We start from the raw sequence: 17,887 nt of genomic DNA on the forward strand, positions 1-17,887 counted from the left end.
CAAGTGCAGATACGTGCTTGGTGCCTAACTTGTTCCATGCTCTGTGCATGCCATGTTTCTTTCAACACAAGCTTTTAAAGCTTAGTTTTAGTGCAGTCACTCTCCTAAAGCAAAACGCCTGTTCTTGGAGTTTTCAAAATTCACATTTTAAAAGATATATAGTGAAAGTTCTAGTCCAAAATTGCTTTGAAGCTGTAATATGTCTTATTCCTGACCTGAATTTGATTACATTTGGCTTTCAGCTACTTGAGCTTTTTCCTTCCCTAAATTGTTTTAGTTATCTGCATCATGTAGCTGGTTGCTAACAAAGGTACAATAGGCATTCTCTCCTGAAGGAGAAAGGCATTCTTTTCTTTAGTCTCACAATATAAAACAGATTTTGAATTATTTCTTAAGCTTTTTTCGAAGTACTTTCCAGTATCTTCAGTACGGAGAAAAGAATGTAATGGTTCTTCTAATATGTCATCGCCTGATTTCTTCTCGGTATTCTCCTCTTCAGCCAGCCAAAAGCTGTGTTTGCACTCTTAACCTTTGTCTCACACTGTCATCCACTTTCCAGTTGGTTTTACTCTGAAGTTGGTTATAGTCTTTTTGATTTACTGCTTTCCTACTACTGTGATTTACATTCCTGATTCCTCAATGTGTGACCCTTATACTTATCTCTATTAAAACACCATTGTTCAGGCAAAACCCGTTTTGTCACTTGTTCTGAATGATTTTACAGGACTGACTTTTCCTTTATCACGATCTATAGCTCCATCAATTTTTGTGTCATCTGCAAATTTTTTTAGCATTTTTTTTCTTGCAGATCATTGGTAGAAATGCTGCCTAGCACTGAATAAAAGTATCTGTGCAGAATCTTCATGGGATGAGGATTTTTCACAATTTTTTGTTTTACTTTGAACTGTTCTAGCAAGCCAACTTTTAATCCACTTCATATGTGCTGCCTTGAATTTGTTTAGGACTAATGTTTTGTACAATACCAAGGAAATTCCTGAAATTCCTGATATCAGCATGCACTTGTCAATAAAACATGCATTTTTGAAACCACATCATTCATTTTATATGATTGTTCTATTAACCTTTTAAAATACTGTTAAAACATCAGCTTTTGAACTTCCTTAGAGTAGAACTACATTTTACAAGATAAATATGGAATATAACATCTAAATGTTTTAGAAAATAATTTAAAGAATAAAGCTTTTGAACTTCCCTTTGAACTTCCTTAGCTTTCCAGGATTTCTTAAAGTCCACATTAATAGTTCAAAACATTAGTTGAGTACTTTTAATAGTCTAAAATACAGTTTATTGAGTCCTGTGAGTTTAAAAATGTTCAGCAGTTGATGTTTAACATCCATTGTGGTTACTGTTGAAATATTTTATTCTGATTCTTAAACTGTGAGCACTTTAAAATTAGCGGAAATAAACTTTCCCTTTCATCCTCTTCACTGTAAGCCCAGTCTTGCAAACATTTTGTATGGACAAATCTCTGTCTCTGAATGGAGACGCAGCAAAGCAAATTTGGGACCAGATGAAAACACACTGTGGATAGGAGGGAGAAAGAGCTGAGCTGCTCCAACTTCATGTGTGATATGACCTGCAGTGCAAGCATCGGATGGTTTCCTCTTTGGCTTTCTCTCAACTAAACCCACCCGTGTACATTTGAATCTGCATAGAATCATAGAATCATTAAGGTTGGAAAAGACCTCTAAGATCATCGAGTCCAACCATCAACCCAACACCACCATGCCCACTACACCATGTCCCTAAGCGCCTCATCTACACGTCTTTTAAATACTTCCAGGGATGGTGACTCAACCACTTCCCTGGGCAGCCTGTTCCAAGGCCTGACCACTCTTTCAGTAAAGAAATTTCTCCTCATGTCCAATCTAAACCTTCCTTGGCGCAACTTGAGGCCATTTCCTCTCATCCTATCTCTTGTTACTTGGGAGAAGAGACCAACACCCGCCTCGCTACAACCTCCTTTCAGGTAGTTGTAGAGCGCGATGAGGTCTCCCCTCAGCCTCCTCTTCTCCAGGCTAAACAACCCCAGTTCCCTCAGCCGCTCCTCATAAGACTTGTGCTCCAGGCCCTTCACCAGCTTCATTGCCCTCCTCTGGACACACTCCAGCACCTCCATGTCCTTCTTGTAGTGAGGGGCCCAAAACTGAACACAGTATTCGAGGTGCGGCCTCACCAGTGCCGAGTACAGGGGCACGATCACCTCCCTGCTCCTGCTGGCCACACTGTTTCTGATACAGGCCAGGAGGCCATTGGCCTTCTTGGCCACCTGGGCACACTGCCGGCTCATGTTCAGCCGGCTGTCGACCAGCACCCCCAGGTCCTTTTCCTCCGGGCAGCTTTCCAGCCACTCTTCCCCAAGCCTGTAGCGTTGCCTGGGGGGTTGTGGTGGCCGAAGTGCAGGACCTGGCACTTGGCCTTGTTGAACCTCATACAGTTGGCTTCGGCCCATCGATCCAGCCTGTCCAGGTCCCTCTGCAGAGCCTTCCTACCCTCGAGCAGATCAACACTCCCACCCAGCTTGGTGTCATCTGCAAACTGACTGAGGGAGCACTCAATCCCCTCATCCAGATCGTCGATAAAGATATTGAACAGGACCGGCCCCAGTACTGAGCCCTGGGGAACACCGCTCGTGACCGGCCGCCAACTGGATTTAACTCCATTGACCACAACTCTCTGGGCTCGGCCGTCCAGGCAGTTTTTTACCCAGCGAAGAGTGCACCTGTCTAAGCCGTGAGCCGCCAGCTTCTCTAGGAGAATGCCGTGGGAGACAGTGTCAAAGGCTTTACTGAAGTCCAGGTAGACCACATCCACAGCCTTTCCCTCATCCACGAGGCGGGTCACCTGGTCATAGAAGGAGATCAGGTTGGCCAAGCAGGACCTGCCTTCCATGAACCCGTGCTGGCTGGGCCTGATCCCCTGGTTGTCCTGGACATGGCTTGTGAGCACCCTCAAAACGAACCCCTCCATAATCTTCCCTGGCACCGAGGTCAGGCCTGTAGTTCCCCAGATCCTCCTTCCGCCCCTTCTTGCATGAACCGTACTGATTTATGCACTGTGGAACATCCTTCTGATTCAAGGTTTGTGTTTATCCCAGGTCCTACTTGATATTGAAAGACAGGGGCAAAGAGTCAGTGATTAGGATTTGTTTTACCTAGTTGCACTTTGAATTTTTATTTAAAATCTTAAAATATTTTTAAGAGCCCATTCCCTTACCATTTTTTTGTTGTTGCCCATAACATAGGTATTCCTCCATAGCTGACACTTCTTACTCTTTGTTTTTCAAAACTTGGAGCAGAAGCTGTTTGCGTCATTTATGCAAGCAGAAGGAGAAGGGTGTAAAATACATTCTTCCCACTCATAGCACAGAGCTGGAAATGTTCTCAGCACTCACCAGTCTAAAAAAGGTCTCTGTCCAGCCACACTTCACTCCCTTAGCTTATTATAGGGTAGAGAGTGGAAGATAGACAACCATACCTTCACTCTCAAGTTTTGCAGTAGGCAGTGATATCCCATTCCTTGGAGGTATTAAGAGGAAGAAAGATGACGGCATCTGTTCTTCAGATGTCATGATTTCCAGTCCATGGCATATGAAGCCTTATCAAGATCACCACATACTTCATAACAAGAGTACGAACAAGTTCTGTATCTGTGACCACTCTGTGCTATATAACATTAGTGCAGTCTTCCACTGTAAAGGACATTTCATTTCAATGTCCTAGTATGTAGATTCACAGCTGTGATAAAAGCTGAAATTGTGAAACTCGTTGAGATTTTTTTGTGGCGATAAGTATTGAGTATGGGCCTCTTAACTTTGCTTTCAACATCGTCATGTGGACCTCCCAGCTAGTCTGGTTTCAAGTGTCTTTTCTCCTTCTCACATTGGCCAGAGGATAGGGAAGCTTCCTTTTGATCTGTTGCCTTGAGTAATCTAATCTGTTGGGCTCACGAATGTGATCCTTGCTCTTTCTTATTGCACAACATTAGATAGCTAAAAGAAGGATTCAACGATGTGTTTGACTATCACAACATAGCAAGTACTGCTGCAAGACAGCTCAGAAAGTGCTATTTTTTGTAGTCGTAAAAATCACAGAAAGCATGAACATCAGATAGAGAACATTCTGTTTTCACATCTCAGCCTATTGTTTCAGGCATTTCACAGGCTAAGGAAGCCTCTTAGTTGATATGAACTAAGTCTTTTCTTTGGGAGCTTACGTATACATGTCCTAGTGCATGTATAGTCATTGTGGTCCAGCTGGATGTCATTGGTTTACAGTACCTATTATCATGGTCCAGCTGGATGTCATTGGTTTACAGTACCTATTATCATGGTCCAGCTGGATGTCATTGGTTTACAGTACCTATTGGAGTGCTCTGTGGCCCCAGGCATCCAGCCCAGGATACAAATGACACGTCTGTCCCAACCTGCTCAAGTTTTTCTTGTCCACTAGGCAGTGCTCCCAGCAATGCCCAGCTGTTCCTTGTCAATTACTGTAAATATTAATTGTCCTTTTCATACACTTAGCAAGCAGTGGGTTGTTGAATGATAAAGAATTTTGAGAGTGTTGCATTTATTTTCTTTTTGGGGATGCTTCCTTTGTGACTCTTAAGATGTAACTTAATAATTAAGTAGCTGACAGAACTTGATTTTCAGATTTCAGAAACTACCCCTTATACAAGACAGTGATGTTCAAGTTCAGAAGATGTGTTCTCTATTCAGAAGGGGGGCACATTGCACCTAGATTACGTTCTTCAGTCAAACCCTGAAAGCAAGTCTAGAGTGAAGGAGTAGCTCATGGAGAAGTGTATAAATTTGGCCTTTGCTCGCTCTCCTGGTGCCAACCAGAGTGATTTTGTCCCCCTGGAAATGCTCCTGCAACCATTTATTCCTCAACAGTTATGAAATTACAAAAAGATACAATTCAAAAGGGAATTTCACACAACATTTGGAAAAAAAATGTTTTCTTCCAGGAAATAAATAACCCTTTTAAGCCTTCTTGCTCTTTATAGTAAAAGTGGCTTTCCTTTAAAGAGGACTCCTCAACTTTTATGTACCATATGGTCAAAAAAAATCCTATAATCATCACAATGTCAGTTTTGTCACAGTCTAGGATAATTGAATCAACAGACCTAATGCTGCAGATCTTAGTATCATCTTCAGTGGCGGAATTTTCAGCAGGTCCAATCTTTCCTATACCAGTACTTTCAGAACAAATGAGGCTTGTACAGTTATCAGGCTCCCTAGCAGCAGAAGCCACAGTATCATGCCAGTCCTCGATGCCAATTTGCATGATTATTAGACAACCACTCTGGCAGCTGTCAGAGAGTTATTAGTTTCTGATCTGTCACTTACTTCTGCGTTCTTCTCACTGGGTCCTGCCATAAGCACAAACTTCAGATCTGTCAGTGGTATTAGTGGAGAAATTAACCCAACAGGAATGCAGACCAGCACTTCTCTTTCATTACCCGCAGAACACACAGGCTCAACAGAGGGCAGCGGAGAAATTTCACCATCCAAATGATGGCTCAGTCCAACAGTGCAAGTAAGGAGCTGATGATAATGATACACTGATGATAACGTAGTCTTCTCCCTGTAATCCACTGCATTGGCTTTTAGCTAGTACATTCACCTTGGCCATATGGGGACTGCCAGATCTTCACTGGCTACATGGCTGAGGAGTAGATTCACATCGCTATAACCATACAGAAAAGTTGCTGCAAGCACTGCAGCATCTCAAGTCAAGAACATGTTCAGAAAACCATACAGAAACACATACATATCCAGAAACACAACTATTTCAGATTACCGTTTATATTATCGTCTTCCCCAGATGAGGCTCCTAATCCTACAAATTCTACTTTTTCTAACTGTAATTACAATAATTTTGTTTTTAGAAAAGTTTTTTGTTGAAGAAAACTTTGGAAGGCTGTCAGATGTTATTTCAGTACCTGGATGGAGGACTTCCATGTTATCAAATATTGCTGAGTTCAGTATAGCTGCTTTAACAGTCCTGTACCACTTAAGCATCAGCTTAAAAAAAAAAAAAAGTTGAAATACCTACTACAGTCACAGAAGAGCTTGAAGTTTTTTGTTTGTCCGTTTTGTTGAAAACAAAAGACAGTCTCACCTTTTTTAGTTAGAGGGAAAAGCTATTTCACTGTCCACTTTTAAACCTGAATTACAAGTTGCAAGCTGATTAATCTATGTATTTATTGCTTGAATCTGTATTGTAGCAAACTGCATAGTTTGCACTGTGTAGATAGCAAGGAGACAACTGTGTGCAGCAGACGTGACCTCCACATCCATGATAACTGCTTTAGTTATATGCGGGATCTTCTCCCTGTGTGTTCTCAGTATATCTAGTTTTAGTGCAAAATAGAGTTGTGGACGTTTGGGGTGTAATTTGTTGTAGCTACCAGAAAAGTAATGGAGAGGTATAGTAATTCACTTCTGTAATAGATCTTGTGGATGGCAAGGAGAGTAGTAAACGCCTTTTTAATGGCACTTTAATCCTTCAGCTCTAATCAGCCTTGGAGTACTCTGACCAGTCACAGGTCATGCACTTTGAAGGAAGTTTTGAACCCATCAGATGGTTATGTGTGGAAGTACAAAGGAGATTCTGGAAAGAAGATAGGAATAATGTCTCCATGGTAAAGAAGATAATTGTCTTTATTATTGTAGGACTCAAACTGTAATGAGATTCTAGTTACAAGAAAAACTGTCTGATGCTACAGATAGTAAGTACTGCAGTAGATTGGTGGAGATTGTGAACCTCTCTGAAAGAGGCTTAAGTAAATGTGTTGATCCATGTAGTTTGCAAACTTTGGAAAGTTAGATCAGCTATTATCTGTCCTACTACCAGAAGAATACCATTTATAAGTCACAAGCAACAACATATATTGGTACAAATGTGCAAAGAAAAAGCAGCCATTGCCTCACCTATAAAATAATAATGTTTTTTGTGAACAGCTGCTCTAACCCTCACCCATCCTCTGACCATGTGCAATCAGAAAGCTGCTGTGGAGAAGCAGCTAGAAGGTGGCTGGAGCATTCCTGTCACTTCCTATTAAAGACTGACTGAGAGTGCAGGTGCTGCCTTTATATATGTTGCTGACCAAAAGTTTCCAATGTGAATGTATTTTCTGAGTACGCACAGAAGTACAAATAGGTACTTCTCAGAGTTAACAGGTAGACAAACATTATTTGAGCCATAAAATATGTACTGAATTCTCAGCTAGAAGTGCAATGTTCTCTATTTTGTGATTTTCCTATGTTTGATCTCATTAGCATCGTTTAGCCGTTAGGGTATTTTTTTGTGTGCATTGAAATGATATTCTTATAGCTGTTTTTTCCTGTAGTGATCAGAAGTTAATCTGAAAGAAGAAGAAAATTATTTTTGTTTTGAAAACGGTACTTTATTCTTTGAAAGAGAGTTACTATGTAAAACTTGCATGTTAAACAGTATTTGAAAGTTCTCTTAATCTTCTTGTAGGCCATAGAAAAACATCTCATCAGAAAGTCCAATGGAGGACTGACCTTCATTGGGGAGTGGAAGAACGGGCACCTTGAAAGAAAGATGGGCCATTTGACCTGTTTTGCAGGGGGAATGTTTGCCCTTGGAGCAGATGGTTCCAGAGATGATAAAGCTGGACATTATTTGCAGCTTGGAGCTGAAATTGCACATACGTGTCATGAGTCATATGACAGGACAAGTAAGATCTATTGCTAATCTAGTTACTTCTGTAGTTGAAATACAGAAATTATCATAACTTTTTTTAAGATTTGTTATGGACCTATGCCTTGTCTAACATGCACTGTTTTTATACCAGTATAATTTTTTTAACATCCATGTATTTACTAACCAGACTTTATAGGGTTCCTTCCTGCACGTTTATCCCTGTTTTTGAATCAGTCAGCTAAGATAGGTTATATAGGTGCAGGGAGGAAGGAGTGTGTGTGAACTCTTCTCCTCCCAGATATATAGAGCAGTTTTTCATTTCATATATACTGTTCTTACAGTTATGTAGAGTGAAAAATTTGTAAATACACCTTTTGCTGTTTTTAGTAATAGTACATTCTGGGTAAGTACAATTAAACTAGAGAGGATGATTAGTATGCAAACTGTGAGATGGCCAAAGATCTGATTAGTGAGGAGGCAATATCAGACTTCACTTTTGGGCTGGAAGTTTCTCAAGTTCAGTCTTTTGGACCAGGTTTATTTTACATCTTTAATAGCTGATTACACTTACAGTGGCCATAAAGTCGTAAGACACAATTAAAACAGAAGAGTCTCAGAATAGTAAACAGGAAGATCTTGAGGACTGGACTGTCAGAAATAAGTAGTTCACTAGAAAAAAGGCAGGAGCTCTTTCTCTAAACTGGGAGTTGAAAAATGCCAGTGCAGGCCTAGTCTGTATCAGGTGAAGAATTTTCAACAGAGATTAGAGTATATTAACACTGCCTTAGAAGACACGTATAATTTGTCATCCAGAATACGCTGTACAAATCTGAATTTCAAGCAGAACGAATGCAGAGAAGGACCAACAGAATGATTAGACCGATAGAGCTTTTATCTTACAGTGGGAAAATAAAGAGAGGTGGGCCTGTTCAGACTAGAAAAATAATGCCAAAGAAGGGAATAAATTTGTTGTCATCTCAAGGGGTAAACACTGAAAAGAAATAGAGTTATGTTAAGATATAAACAACACAGTTGTACCAAGAGCAGGATTTGTAAGCTCACCATGAATAAATTGTAGGTTGGAAATTAGAAATGGCTTTGTGTAGCCATCAGAGAAGGGAGCTTCTGAAATAACTTCCTAGTAGAAGTAATGGTAACTAAAACTCAGGCAGTTTTAAGATGAGAATTCATGTATTTATTCACAGGATTATGTAGTATCAATGTATAACTGCCTCTCATTTTAAAGAATTCAATCACATAAGTGATACTTTTACCTGGGTAGCAACAGCATTAAAAAAAAGTAGAAGGAAAAAATATGAGGATGCTTAAGGAAAAAGGTAGGGCATAAGTAACTATTGTTGCATTCTGAAAAACTGCATTTAAATGTTTAATTTGACACTTAAAAATAAGCAATGCTAAATTTACAGTTGTTTGTGCAGTTCTAATTTTATTCCTTCAGATGTTTATTCTGTACCCTAAATAAGTCACAAGATGGGGGGGATAAAAGTTTTGGTTACATATTTAATGACTGTGTAAGAACACACACATGCAAGAAACAGACTGAAAGTTGTACAGACAGATATAAATTTGCAGTGCCCTAGTTTTCTTTTGTTCAGTCATGCAGTCTCAGGAATGTGGATTTTTTGGGGGTTGTTTTGGTTTTTGTTTTTCCCCTGGACTGATTTTTCAAAGAAAATAAAGAACTGTTAGGTGCAAAATGTCAACTTCTTCATTATGCTTTAACAGCAGGATTTGAGACATAATTGTACACTTTAATGACAGAACTAGCTGGCTGCAGAAAAAACCCTCTTTCAGAAGGCAGACCGTCATCCTGGTTCAGCTGTTAGGTTTATGTTTCAGTCAGCAAAGGGGAGAGCCTGATCTCTTTCTCCTATAGACTTGGGAGAACTCTTGCCCCATTTGGTGTCCCCAGAGGGGACAGTGAGGTGCTGAGACTGTGTGCTGAGGATAGAGAGCTCTTTTCTTCAGATAAACCGAAAGAGCTGTCCTTTCCTGTGTCTTCCCAGGGTTGCTCATAATAAACTGCAGTATATGCCTAGTTATAATATTGTCGTATAAAAATACTACTTTATGAAGCAACCTGAATTTCCATAAGGGCTGAGGATGAAGAAAGAAAAAATGCTGTTTAAAGGTCCAGTCTCAACAAAATCAAAACAGAATTTCACAGAATAAAAGCACTTCTGGAAAAGGAAGGTGTTATGTTGCCAACTGTCAGCAACCTGTTGCACATATTGCAGGTATGACAGCCTGTTTAAAAAAAAAAAAAAGAATTTGATATTTCAGAAAGCTTCAGGCAAATTGAATTGTATTTTTGCTACTGTCTTTACAATAATGTTATCATATAAATCATAGAATACCATCTGCTGAAATTCTGGTTTGAAATCATGCTTTCCATGTCTTGCACAAATAAATAAACATGGTGACATGACAGATGATTTAGGTTCCAGGACTTCTGGGTTTTCAGATAAATTCCATTGGAGTAATTTCGATCTGGACAGATTTTACCAGTGTGATAATAAGTAAAATGCTCTTGTCTTGCAGTGACAGTCCTTTTTAGCATTGAGATGATTTTCTGCCATGACATTTGTGGCTGGAGGTTCTTGATGTGTTAGGATTTTTAAAGGCAATAATAGTATCCTCTCAGGTCACTTTCCCCTCTTATATGTTACCCTATGTCTTCAGACAGACTCGATCACCGTCTATAAGGCAGAGCAGAGGTGACTTCAGCCTTCTTTAACAAAACAAGACTTTACTTATTTTGTCAAGCTAATATAGCCCTTTCCCTTGTTCTTGTCTGTTTGCCTCTCTTCTTCATTTACTTGCCTTTGGGACTGAAGTTATCACAATTGATGTGAGAAGTCATCTGTTGAATTACTATTGCCCAGACTCTCATCGTTTCTAAGACCGTCTCTCTGATCCCTTGGATGCATTTGCTTCTGTCGATAGCTTCTAAGACCCTTGAGGACTTAGACAGGCCATTATGAATTCTTCTCCGCTTTCTGGTCTACCCTTGATGTCAAGCATTCTGTCGCCATCCAGTTTGTGCTCTCAGCAGTAGATCTTCATGGTGTTTAGGAGCCATTGCCCCAGCAGGCAGTTATACCCTCCTCTCCCAGCTGACAGGTGGAGGAGCAGATTGTATTGCAGGAATCCCACACAAGCCTAGCGGGGTTACAGTGCTCCCAAACGTATTCTAACCCATTCCCCAGCTCAAATACTTCTTTTAGGTTCCCCAGACGCATGATGAAAAGATGTATGTTTTGCCACAAATTATTTGGGGAGGATTGAGGACCACCCTGCAGATAAAAAAGCATCCTGCTTTTTCACCTCTTTACTGGTGAAAAAATATCCTCTGCTGCGCATCCTTTCTTTCTGTTTTGGCAACAGCAATCACTTTGCCATGTAACCAGCAAAAGTTGCCACGTGGTCACAGATTTGCACAGTAATGTTGTAGACTGACTCATTCGCCTTAGCCTTGACATCACTGGAATGAGAGCTTTCCACTGACATTTTGGGTATTCCTTAGTCCCCTGGAATGTGTATCAGTGATCCCTTGCAGGTTTTTTGGATGCTAACAATGCATCTTTGGGGCTTGCTGAAGATCTTAGGACATTTCTTAACTTGATTGAAAGTGTGGCACAAGTTAAAGCACATCATCACCTTTTGGACAGATTGTTGCTGGCTTGACACCATGCCACGTCTCCCAAGGTATGAATAAGACCAACCTCAGATCTGTGAAGCTACCTTAGAGAGGCCACAGCCTACATGTCTTGCTGGGTCAAGCAAAGATACTCAATCTCAGCCCACACGACTCAGTTTCTTCCTCATTACCTAACACCATTATTGTTGGTAGTTGCTGCTGCTTTAGTCAGGATTAATCAATACTAAGATGAATAGTTTTTTCATAGTGGCAGATGTGGAGGAAGAATGAGACCCCATTTTGGACTTACGAGGACTGCATGTGTTCAAACATAAGCTCAGTTCAGAATGGTGATGGAGGAGATCATCCCAGCTCTGCAGAGAGGAGAAGGACTTTTGTCTCTTGAGTTCAAGGATACTTTTTTCTACATCTCAGTCAAAACAGATAACAAGAGGTATGTCTTGTGGTAGAAACAGACCCATTCCAGTTCAAAAGTCAGTTGCTTGACTTCTGTACAGGTCTGAGGTTTTTCATAAGGTACCTGGCCATCATAGTAACCCAACTTGGGTGAAATTACCGAAGTGACGGAGTAATTAAAAGCAGGTTAATCATTCCCTTCAAATTAGCTTGGGGCTTTTTAGCTTCGGAAGTTAAACTGAGTCGACACCCTGCCGTTTTTTGGGAGCAAGTCTTCCAGACCTACCCCCTGAGAAAATTTTGCTATGCTACACACGCTATTTTCTCACATCAGGCCCAAGTCTCATTGTCCAAATGTAACATGGTCTATCTACCTGTGACAGCTTGTTACAAGTCTTGCCTTAATCCTTCTAGATGTTGCTACATCCTTTGTATTCCCTTTCCCACCAGATTGCATTCTGTCAGCACTTAAGTTGCCCATTTCATCTCTCATGATGCTGTCTGCTCCACAGTCCCGATTAGTACAGAGAAGTTGGAAAGTCCTTGCGACCATTGCTGGTGTATATCCACAGGCATTATGTCCCAGAGGCAACTGGCATCACTGCCATGTAATCAATGAGGGGTTTACGCAGGGACACAGTCTCTCTGATAATCTGATTCAGCTATCCGTGTTCTTCAGGAATATCTGAGAGAAGATCTCAGACTCCTGAGTTGTAGGCTGGAGAAATGACTGGGGATACCCTGAGAAGCTCAAGCCCTTGCCCTGGCTCTGTGAAAATCTCCGTAGATCCTGCTTAAGCTGAGGAACAGTCTACAGCACTCCCTGTAGGATGCCTTTCTAATTCACCAGCTGGAGGAAGCTGATGGTCTTCAGAAGGTGAAGGCAGGGGGTACAGGCGTGATTCTGATCTGCCTCTGAGCAAGGGATTTGTGTTTCCAGGATCCATGGAACTTATCAGCATGAGACCCCTGAGGCTCTTCTTCTCTTCAGGAAATTGTGAATGCATGTGGCACCCCTTGGAAACACGAAGTATTTGAAAAGGCTTGTTGACAGTCAAAGTCAGAAAACTAAACTGTAGCCAGAATAGTCTTGTGATGTGTAAGCTACACGTGCCGCTGCCTCCTACCTACTCTGCTATTTTCTGTACCATAATCTATTGCTGGATTATTGCTGCAGTCATCCTAAATCTCCCATCCTATAACAGAAGATTTCAAGATTTTTCTGTAGTCCAGTGTGCTCTCGATTTGGAGAGAAGACTGAGAGAACCAAAGATGGAAGGCATGCTCTGGTCTGTATGCCCATGTACCGGCACTGCACAAGGCATCATAGTGCTGTAGGTGGGCACTGGTAAGGCTAAAAGAATACAGCTTCATGTGCTTAGGGTGCAAGGTTTCTCAATGTTTAAGCTTGTGTGTGGACTGCACATCTTGAGGTGTTCCAGTTATTGGGGATTAGTTCTTTGTTTTACATGCTTAACATGTACCACCGAGAAACATGGCAAAGACATAAAATAACTGGTAATGCGAAATCCATAAATGGTAAAAAAAAAGATGTCCCATGAAATTGAAAGAATAGAAAGACTAGTAACAAATTAATCTGAATAATTAGCTTTCATAGGTATTGTAGAGGTTACATTAATAGGGAAAATTATCTATATAGATGTCAGCATATGCTGATTTATAGCACACAGTATTTTTAGTAAAATATACCATCCCTTACACATAAGAATTTTCCCAGCCATTAGCTGATAGTATGTAAAGTATTGACTGACTACAGACAGATTATTTTAGAGTGAAGTTTTTTGCACATCTTTAAAATTTCTTGACAAGCACTGTCCTCAGAATCTGGGTACAGCTTTAGCTGGTTTTATATGTGTGACAATTCCAATGCATAAGCCAGATGACTAACATTTCAGCTGAGACATTGTAAGGGTATAAGTAGATGCGGTCTCTGTCCCAAGACCCTCAGTAAGCAGCTAAACAGGCAAAGATGAAGAAACAAGACTAATTACTGGTTTTCATGAGAAGTATAAAATAACAATGTACATTGATGGAATGGTTCAGAGAGTCTCAAACAAAAGTATCTTGGAGGTTCTCCTCCTCAAATTTTTTTATGAGTTAGAGCCTAGAAAGTATTGTTATGATTATGAATCTTTTCTTACTTTCAGGAAATTTGTCGTTAGATTGACTGTAGTCTTAAAGGAACGCACAAAAAATTAAACAATGTTTTCAAAATTATTTCTGAAATTAGATATATAAATATTTATCTAGAAGTCTCAGGATTTGCCCTTATTTTCAGCAGTGCTAAATACAGGTCTCATTGAAGTCAACTTTAAATCAGTTAAAATCTCTTTTAAATGGTACTGGTTTAGCTGTGCAATTTTGCAGTATGATGTGAAATTGTTTCTCATCTGCTCTCCCTGCCTAGACTATAGCCTATCAGCCCCATTAGTACTAAAATGCCTGGATTAAAGTGTGACCACTATAGCACTGTAAAATGGCCTTAGATGGTTCTTTGCTTAGAAGAATGCTCCCCTGAAAAGTACTGTGTTCATAGTAGCTTCTTTACTTTAGTCAGCTATTAGTAGAAGTGCTGTGATTAATTTTGCATCCTTGGTTTCAGATAAAAATTCAGTGAGATTGTCACAATATGCAGGGGTCACCCATCCTTGGCTGGTATAATTTCTTGGAGTGCCTAATAACGTTAGAAGTAGATATGAGTAAATAATTAAAGATTTAATGCACCAGCAGGCTACAAAGCAAGAGAAGGTGTCACAGTTTCTGTAGGTGATGCATCACCAGCACTGCCTGAAGTCCAGCTCCCCTGGTGGATAAGAGTAATACAGCAGACGTGGTTCACCTGACTTCCACAAGGCTTTTTCAAAAGTCCTCTACTAAGGCCCTTTAAGGATATTAAGCTGCTACGGCATAAGCAGCAAATACCTGCATGGAGAAGAAAAATGGTTGTAGTACAACAAATAGGGTAGAGGTAAATAGTTAGCTCTTGCAATGGATGAATGGTGGTTAATCAGTGGTACTCTGATATATTTGATAGATATTTATACACATATGTGTATAGATGTGTATAAATGTATAGTATGTTTATACAAATATGTGTATAGAAGTATATAAATGTATAGTATTTTTACGTTTTATATTTTAGTATATGAATATATGTATATGTATAAATAAAAATATATACATATATACATATATAAAAATTATTAGGAAAAGGGCAGGAACAGTAAGGTAAGTGTGCTGATAACTGAAAAAAAAAAACTATTCAGGATAGTAAGGATGAAAGAAAGCTGAAAAATTACATAAGGACCTTATGAGGTTGAGTAATTGTGTAATAAATTACTGAATTAAATTCAGTGTAGTTAAATGTAAAGTGAGGCACCTATGAAAAAATTATTCCTAACCTCACATATAAAATGATGAGCTCTTAACTGACCATTACAACTCCGGAAATTGCTCTTGAGATTATGAAAATGTCAGCTCAGTAGCAGTCAGGAAAAACAAAGTGAGAAAGAGCAAAATAGAAAATGTCATATGTCACTGTATTAATCTTGTCCACACTTTTAGTGCTGTATTCACGCTGGTCCTCTCATTTCACAAAGAATATAGTAGAATTGGAAGAGTTGCAGAGAAAGGCTAAAAGGAAAACTAAAGGTATGGAACAGTTTCCATTCAAGGAACAACAGAATTGGATAGTATTCTTCAGTGTGGAAAAGGGACATTTTAGGTGGAATACAACAAGATTTGCGAAATTACCAGGGACTGGAGAGAGTAAATAGGAATCAGTTGTTCACTCTCTTCTCCAAGGCAAGACCTAGAGACTATTGAATGAGTCTAGTAGGAACCAAGCTGAAAATGGAAAAGAACAAAAAAAGTGGTTCTACAACAAAGAGGTATTAGAGATGTGGAACTCCTTAGCAGAGGTTGTTTTGGACACTTAAAGCTTACACAGGTTTAAGGAAACCAGATAAGTACTTGGGAAAAATAAATCTAATGAGAATTACTGACCACATAAAAAAGTATGTCTAGTTTGGGAGAAGCCTTGAGCTCAAAAAAATTGCAGACTGGTAGAGAAGCTGGAAAAAGGTATCTCATATACTTGACCTGTTCTTCCTCTTCTCCATCATTGTCTGATCTTGGCCGTTGTTGGAGACATGATACTGGACCAGACAGAACTTCCATCTGGTCCATTCTTGTCTTCTCAATTTTGGATAGGTATCTAATCTCATTGATTTTGCAGTAAAATTTGTAAATTTTTTTTTTTACTGAAACTGGTAAAATGGCCCATTTTGAAAGAAGTATCATAAACATTTCTTGACGGAGTTTTCCTTACCAGCATGTGGCTGAAGCAGAGGGTGATGCTTTTTTCTGTTGACATCCAGAGCCGTACTCGCTTGAAACAAAAAGATCAAGGAACATTTTTTGGAGATTTTCTTCTCATGCGCTGGGAGGTGCTCATATTTTTCATTGTAGTGTCCTAAGGTTCCCCTTTCAGACTCATGAGACCATGGTTAATTTGAGCCTGTGATTAATTGCTTTGATAATTTTTAAAGCTCGAGTGCAGCTTCAAAATTCAGCGCCTTAAAAATTCTCTGCCAAAGCAAAGGGTGAGGTGCAGCTGTAGATAAGAGTGCATTATTTATGTCAAATTTGGGAACAATGTGTAGCTGTATAATAAAAAATATATGTAATTGCATCTTCATATTATAGACAGTTTTTCTACAGGTACCTTTTCCTTATATGAATAGTCTTCCAGATGCTGGCACAGGGCCATTACAGCTTCCTTTAAGGGCTGAAATAGTAAATCTCTTAGTTCAGAGATTTATTTTCAGGTATGGCTAAGTTTTCATTGCCTAGTTGTAAACCCTTTATTTGAGGATCACATTATGAAGCACATCAGTTACGGTGGCCTGACAGCACTTCCCTAAACCAAGAGAGTTTGGATAAAGATGCAGGTTATTTAAGATGGTGGTACCTGGTTTTGTTCGAAGATCTTTTCCCACTGTGCTGGGTGGGATCAAAGGACATCAAAACCTCTGTTGACCCTTTTTTGTTTTTCTTTTGCTTGTAAAGAACTGATGTCGGGTCACTTTAATTTTATCCTATAATTGAATGTGTTAATGTGTTTATATTCTTAGCGTTTCATTAATTTTCAAGAGGATTACTGTACTACTGTCAAGATAGGTAGTTTTCTCACAGGAATTGGATAAATTATTCATAAGAAAAATTATAGGTCTCAACAATAGGAAATATTTATGAGACTGCTTAAAGGCAAGATAGTTTCTGCTTTTCTCACATGCTTGGGATATAGCAGCCTCCTAGCCACCCTTCCTGCAAAGATTGGTAAGGAATAAATTTTTTCTTTTTTTTTTTTCTTTCCTTTCTTCTGCAGCATTAAAGCTGGGTCCAGAAGCATTCAAATTTGATGGTGGCGTAGAGGCGGTGGCAGTGCGGCAGAATGAGAAGTATTACATCCTAAGACCAGAGGTGATTGAGACCTACTGGTATATGTGGAGATTCACCCACGATCCCAAGTACAGGCAGTGGGGCTGGGAGGCAACGCAGGTAAATGTGTTAATTATCTGTCAGTAAATAAATTCTATGTATTTTCCTTTTGTAGCCACTTTAATCTCGTGGTACTGAAACACTTCAAGTGGTAATTGATTTTCATGAGTTCCTGGGGTACATATAGGGGTGCGCACAGTTATTCCTGTTTTGCTGAATCAGATGCACAGATGAGAAATGTGTTCAGCATTATACAGTTGATGGGTTTTAGGCATGGAAATAGAATCCACTGGTCATGGCTCCTACTGTTGTCAGTAGTCCACAGCCCCCAAGAGAGGTAATTTAACCTGGGAAATGAAAGCATATTATAAATAACTTTATTAAGCATGTGTTAGCACTCAGTTTAGATTAACAGACAAAGCTATTCTTACGGTTCCTTCTTAGTCGGCTATTAAAACTGTAGGACAACAGTTCTCAGATGGTTTGTAGATCAGATAGCATGTACCTATGCATATTTGGGTTGGTATCATGCCTCTTTCTTTTCTTAGTTATCTGCTTGGAAGGAAGAAAATTTGCCAGTCAGTTT

General features: G+C 39.7%; 1 protein-coding gene across 7 annotated transcripts in view; it reads left to right on the top strand.

The window, feature by feature from the left end:
• The window catches only part of MAN1A2 (mannosidase alpha class 1A member 2), a 151,071-nt gene that overhangs the window by 118,174 nt on the left and 15,010 nt on the right, over positions 1 to 17,887 (top strand). For all 7 annotated transcript variants that reach the window (XR_012676183.1, XR_012676184.1, XM_075165734.1 and 4 more), the window contains 2 exons: positions 7,515 to 7,734; positions 17,189 to 17,361. Coding sequence is in view for 5 of the 7 variants with exons in the window: in XM_075165734.1 (XP_075021835.1) it covers positions 7,515 to 7,734; positions 17,189 to 17,361 (393 nt within the window). In the remaining 2 variants the exon portion in view is untranslated. The remainder of the gene's footprint in view (positions 1 to 7,514; positions 7,735 to 17,188; positions 17,362 to 17,887) is intronic.

Source organism: Calonectris borealis, chromosome 1 (genome assembly GCF_964195595.1).
Source record: "Calonectris borealis chromosome 1, bCalBor7.hap1.2, whole genome shotgun sequence".
Taxonomy (NCBI): domain Eukaryota; kingdom Metazoa; phylum Chordata; class Aves; order Procellariiformes; family Procellariidae; genus Calonectris; species Calonectris borealis.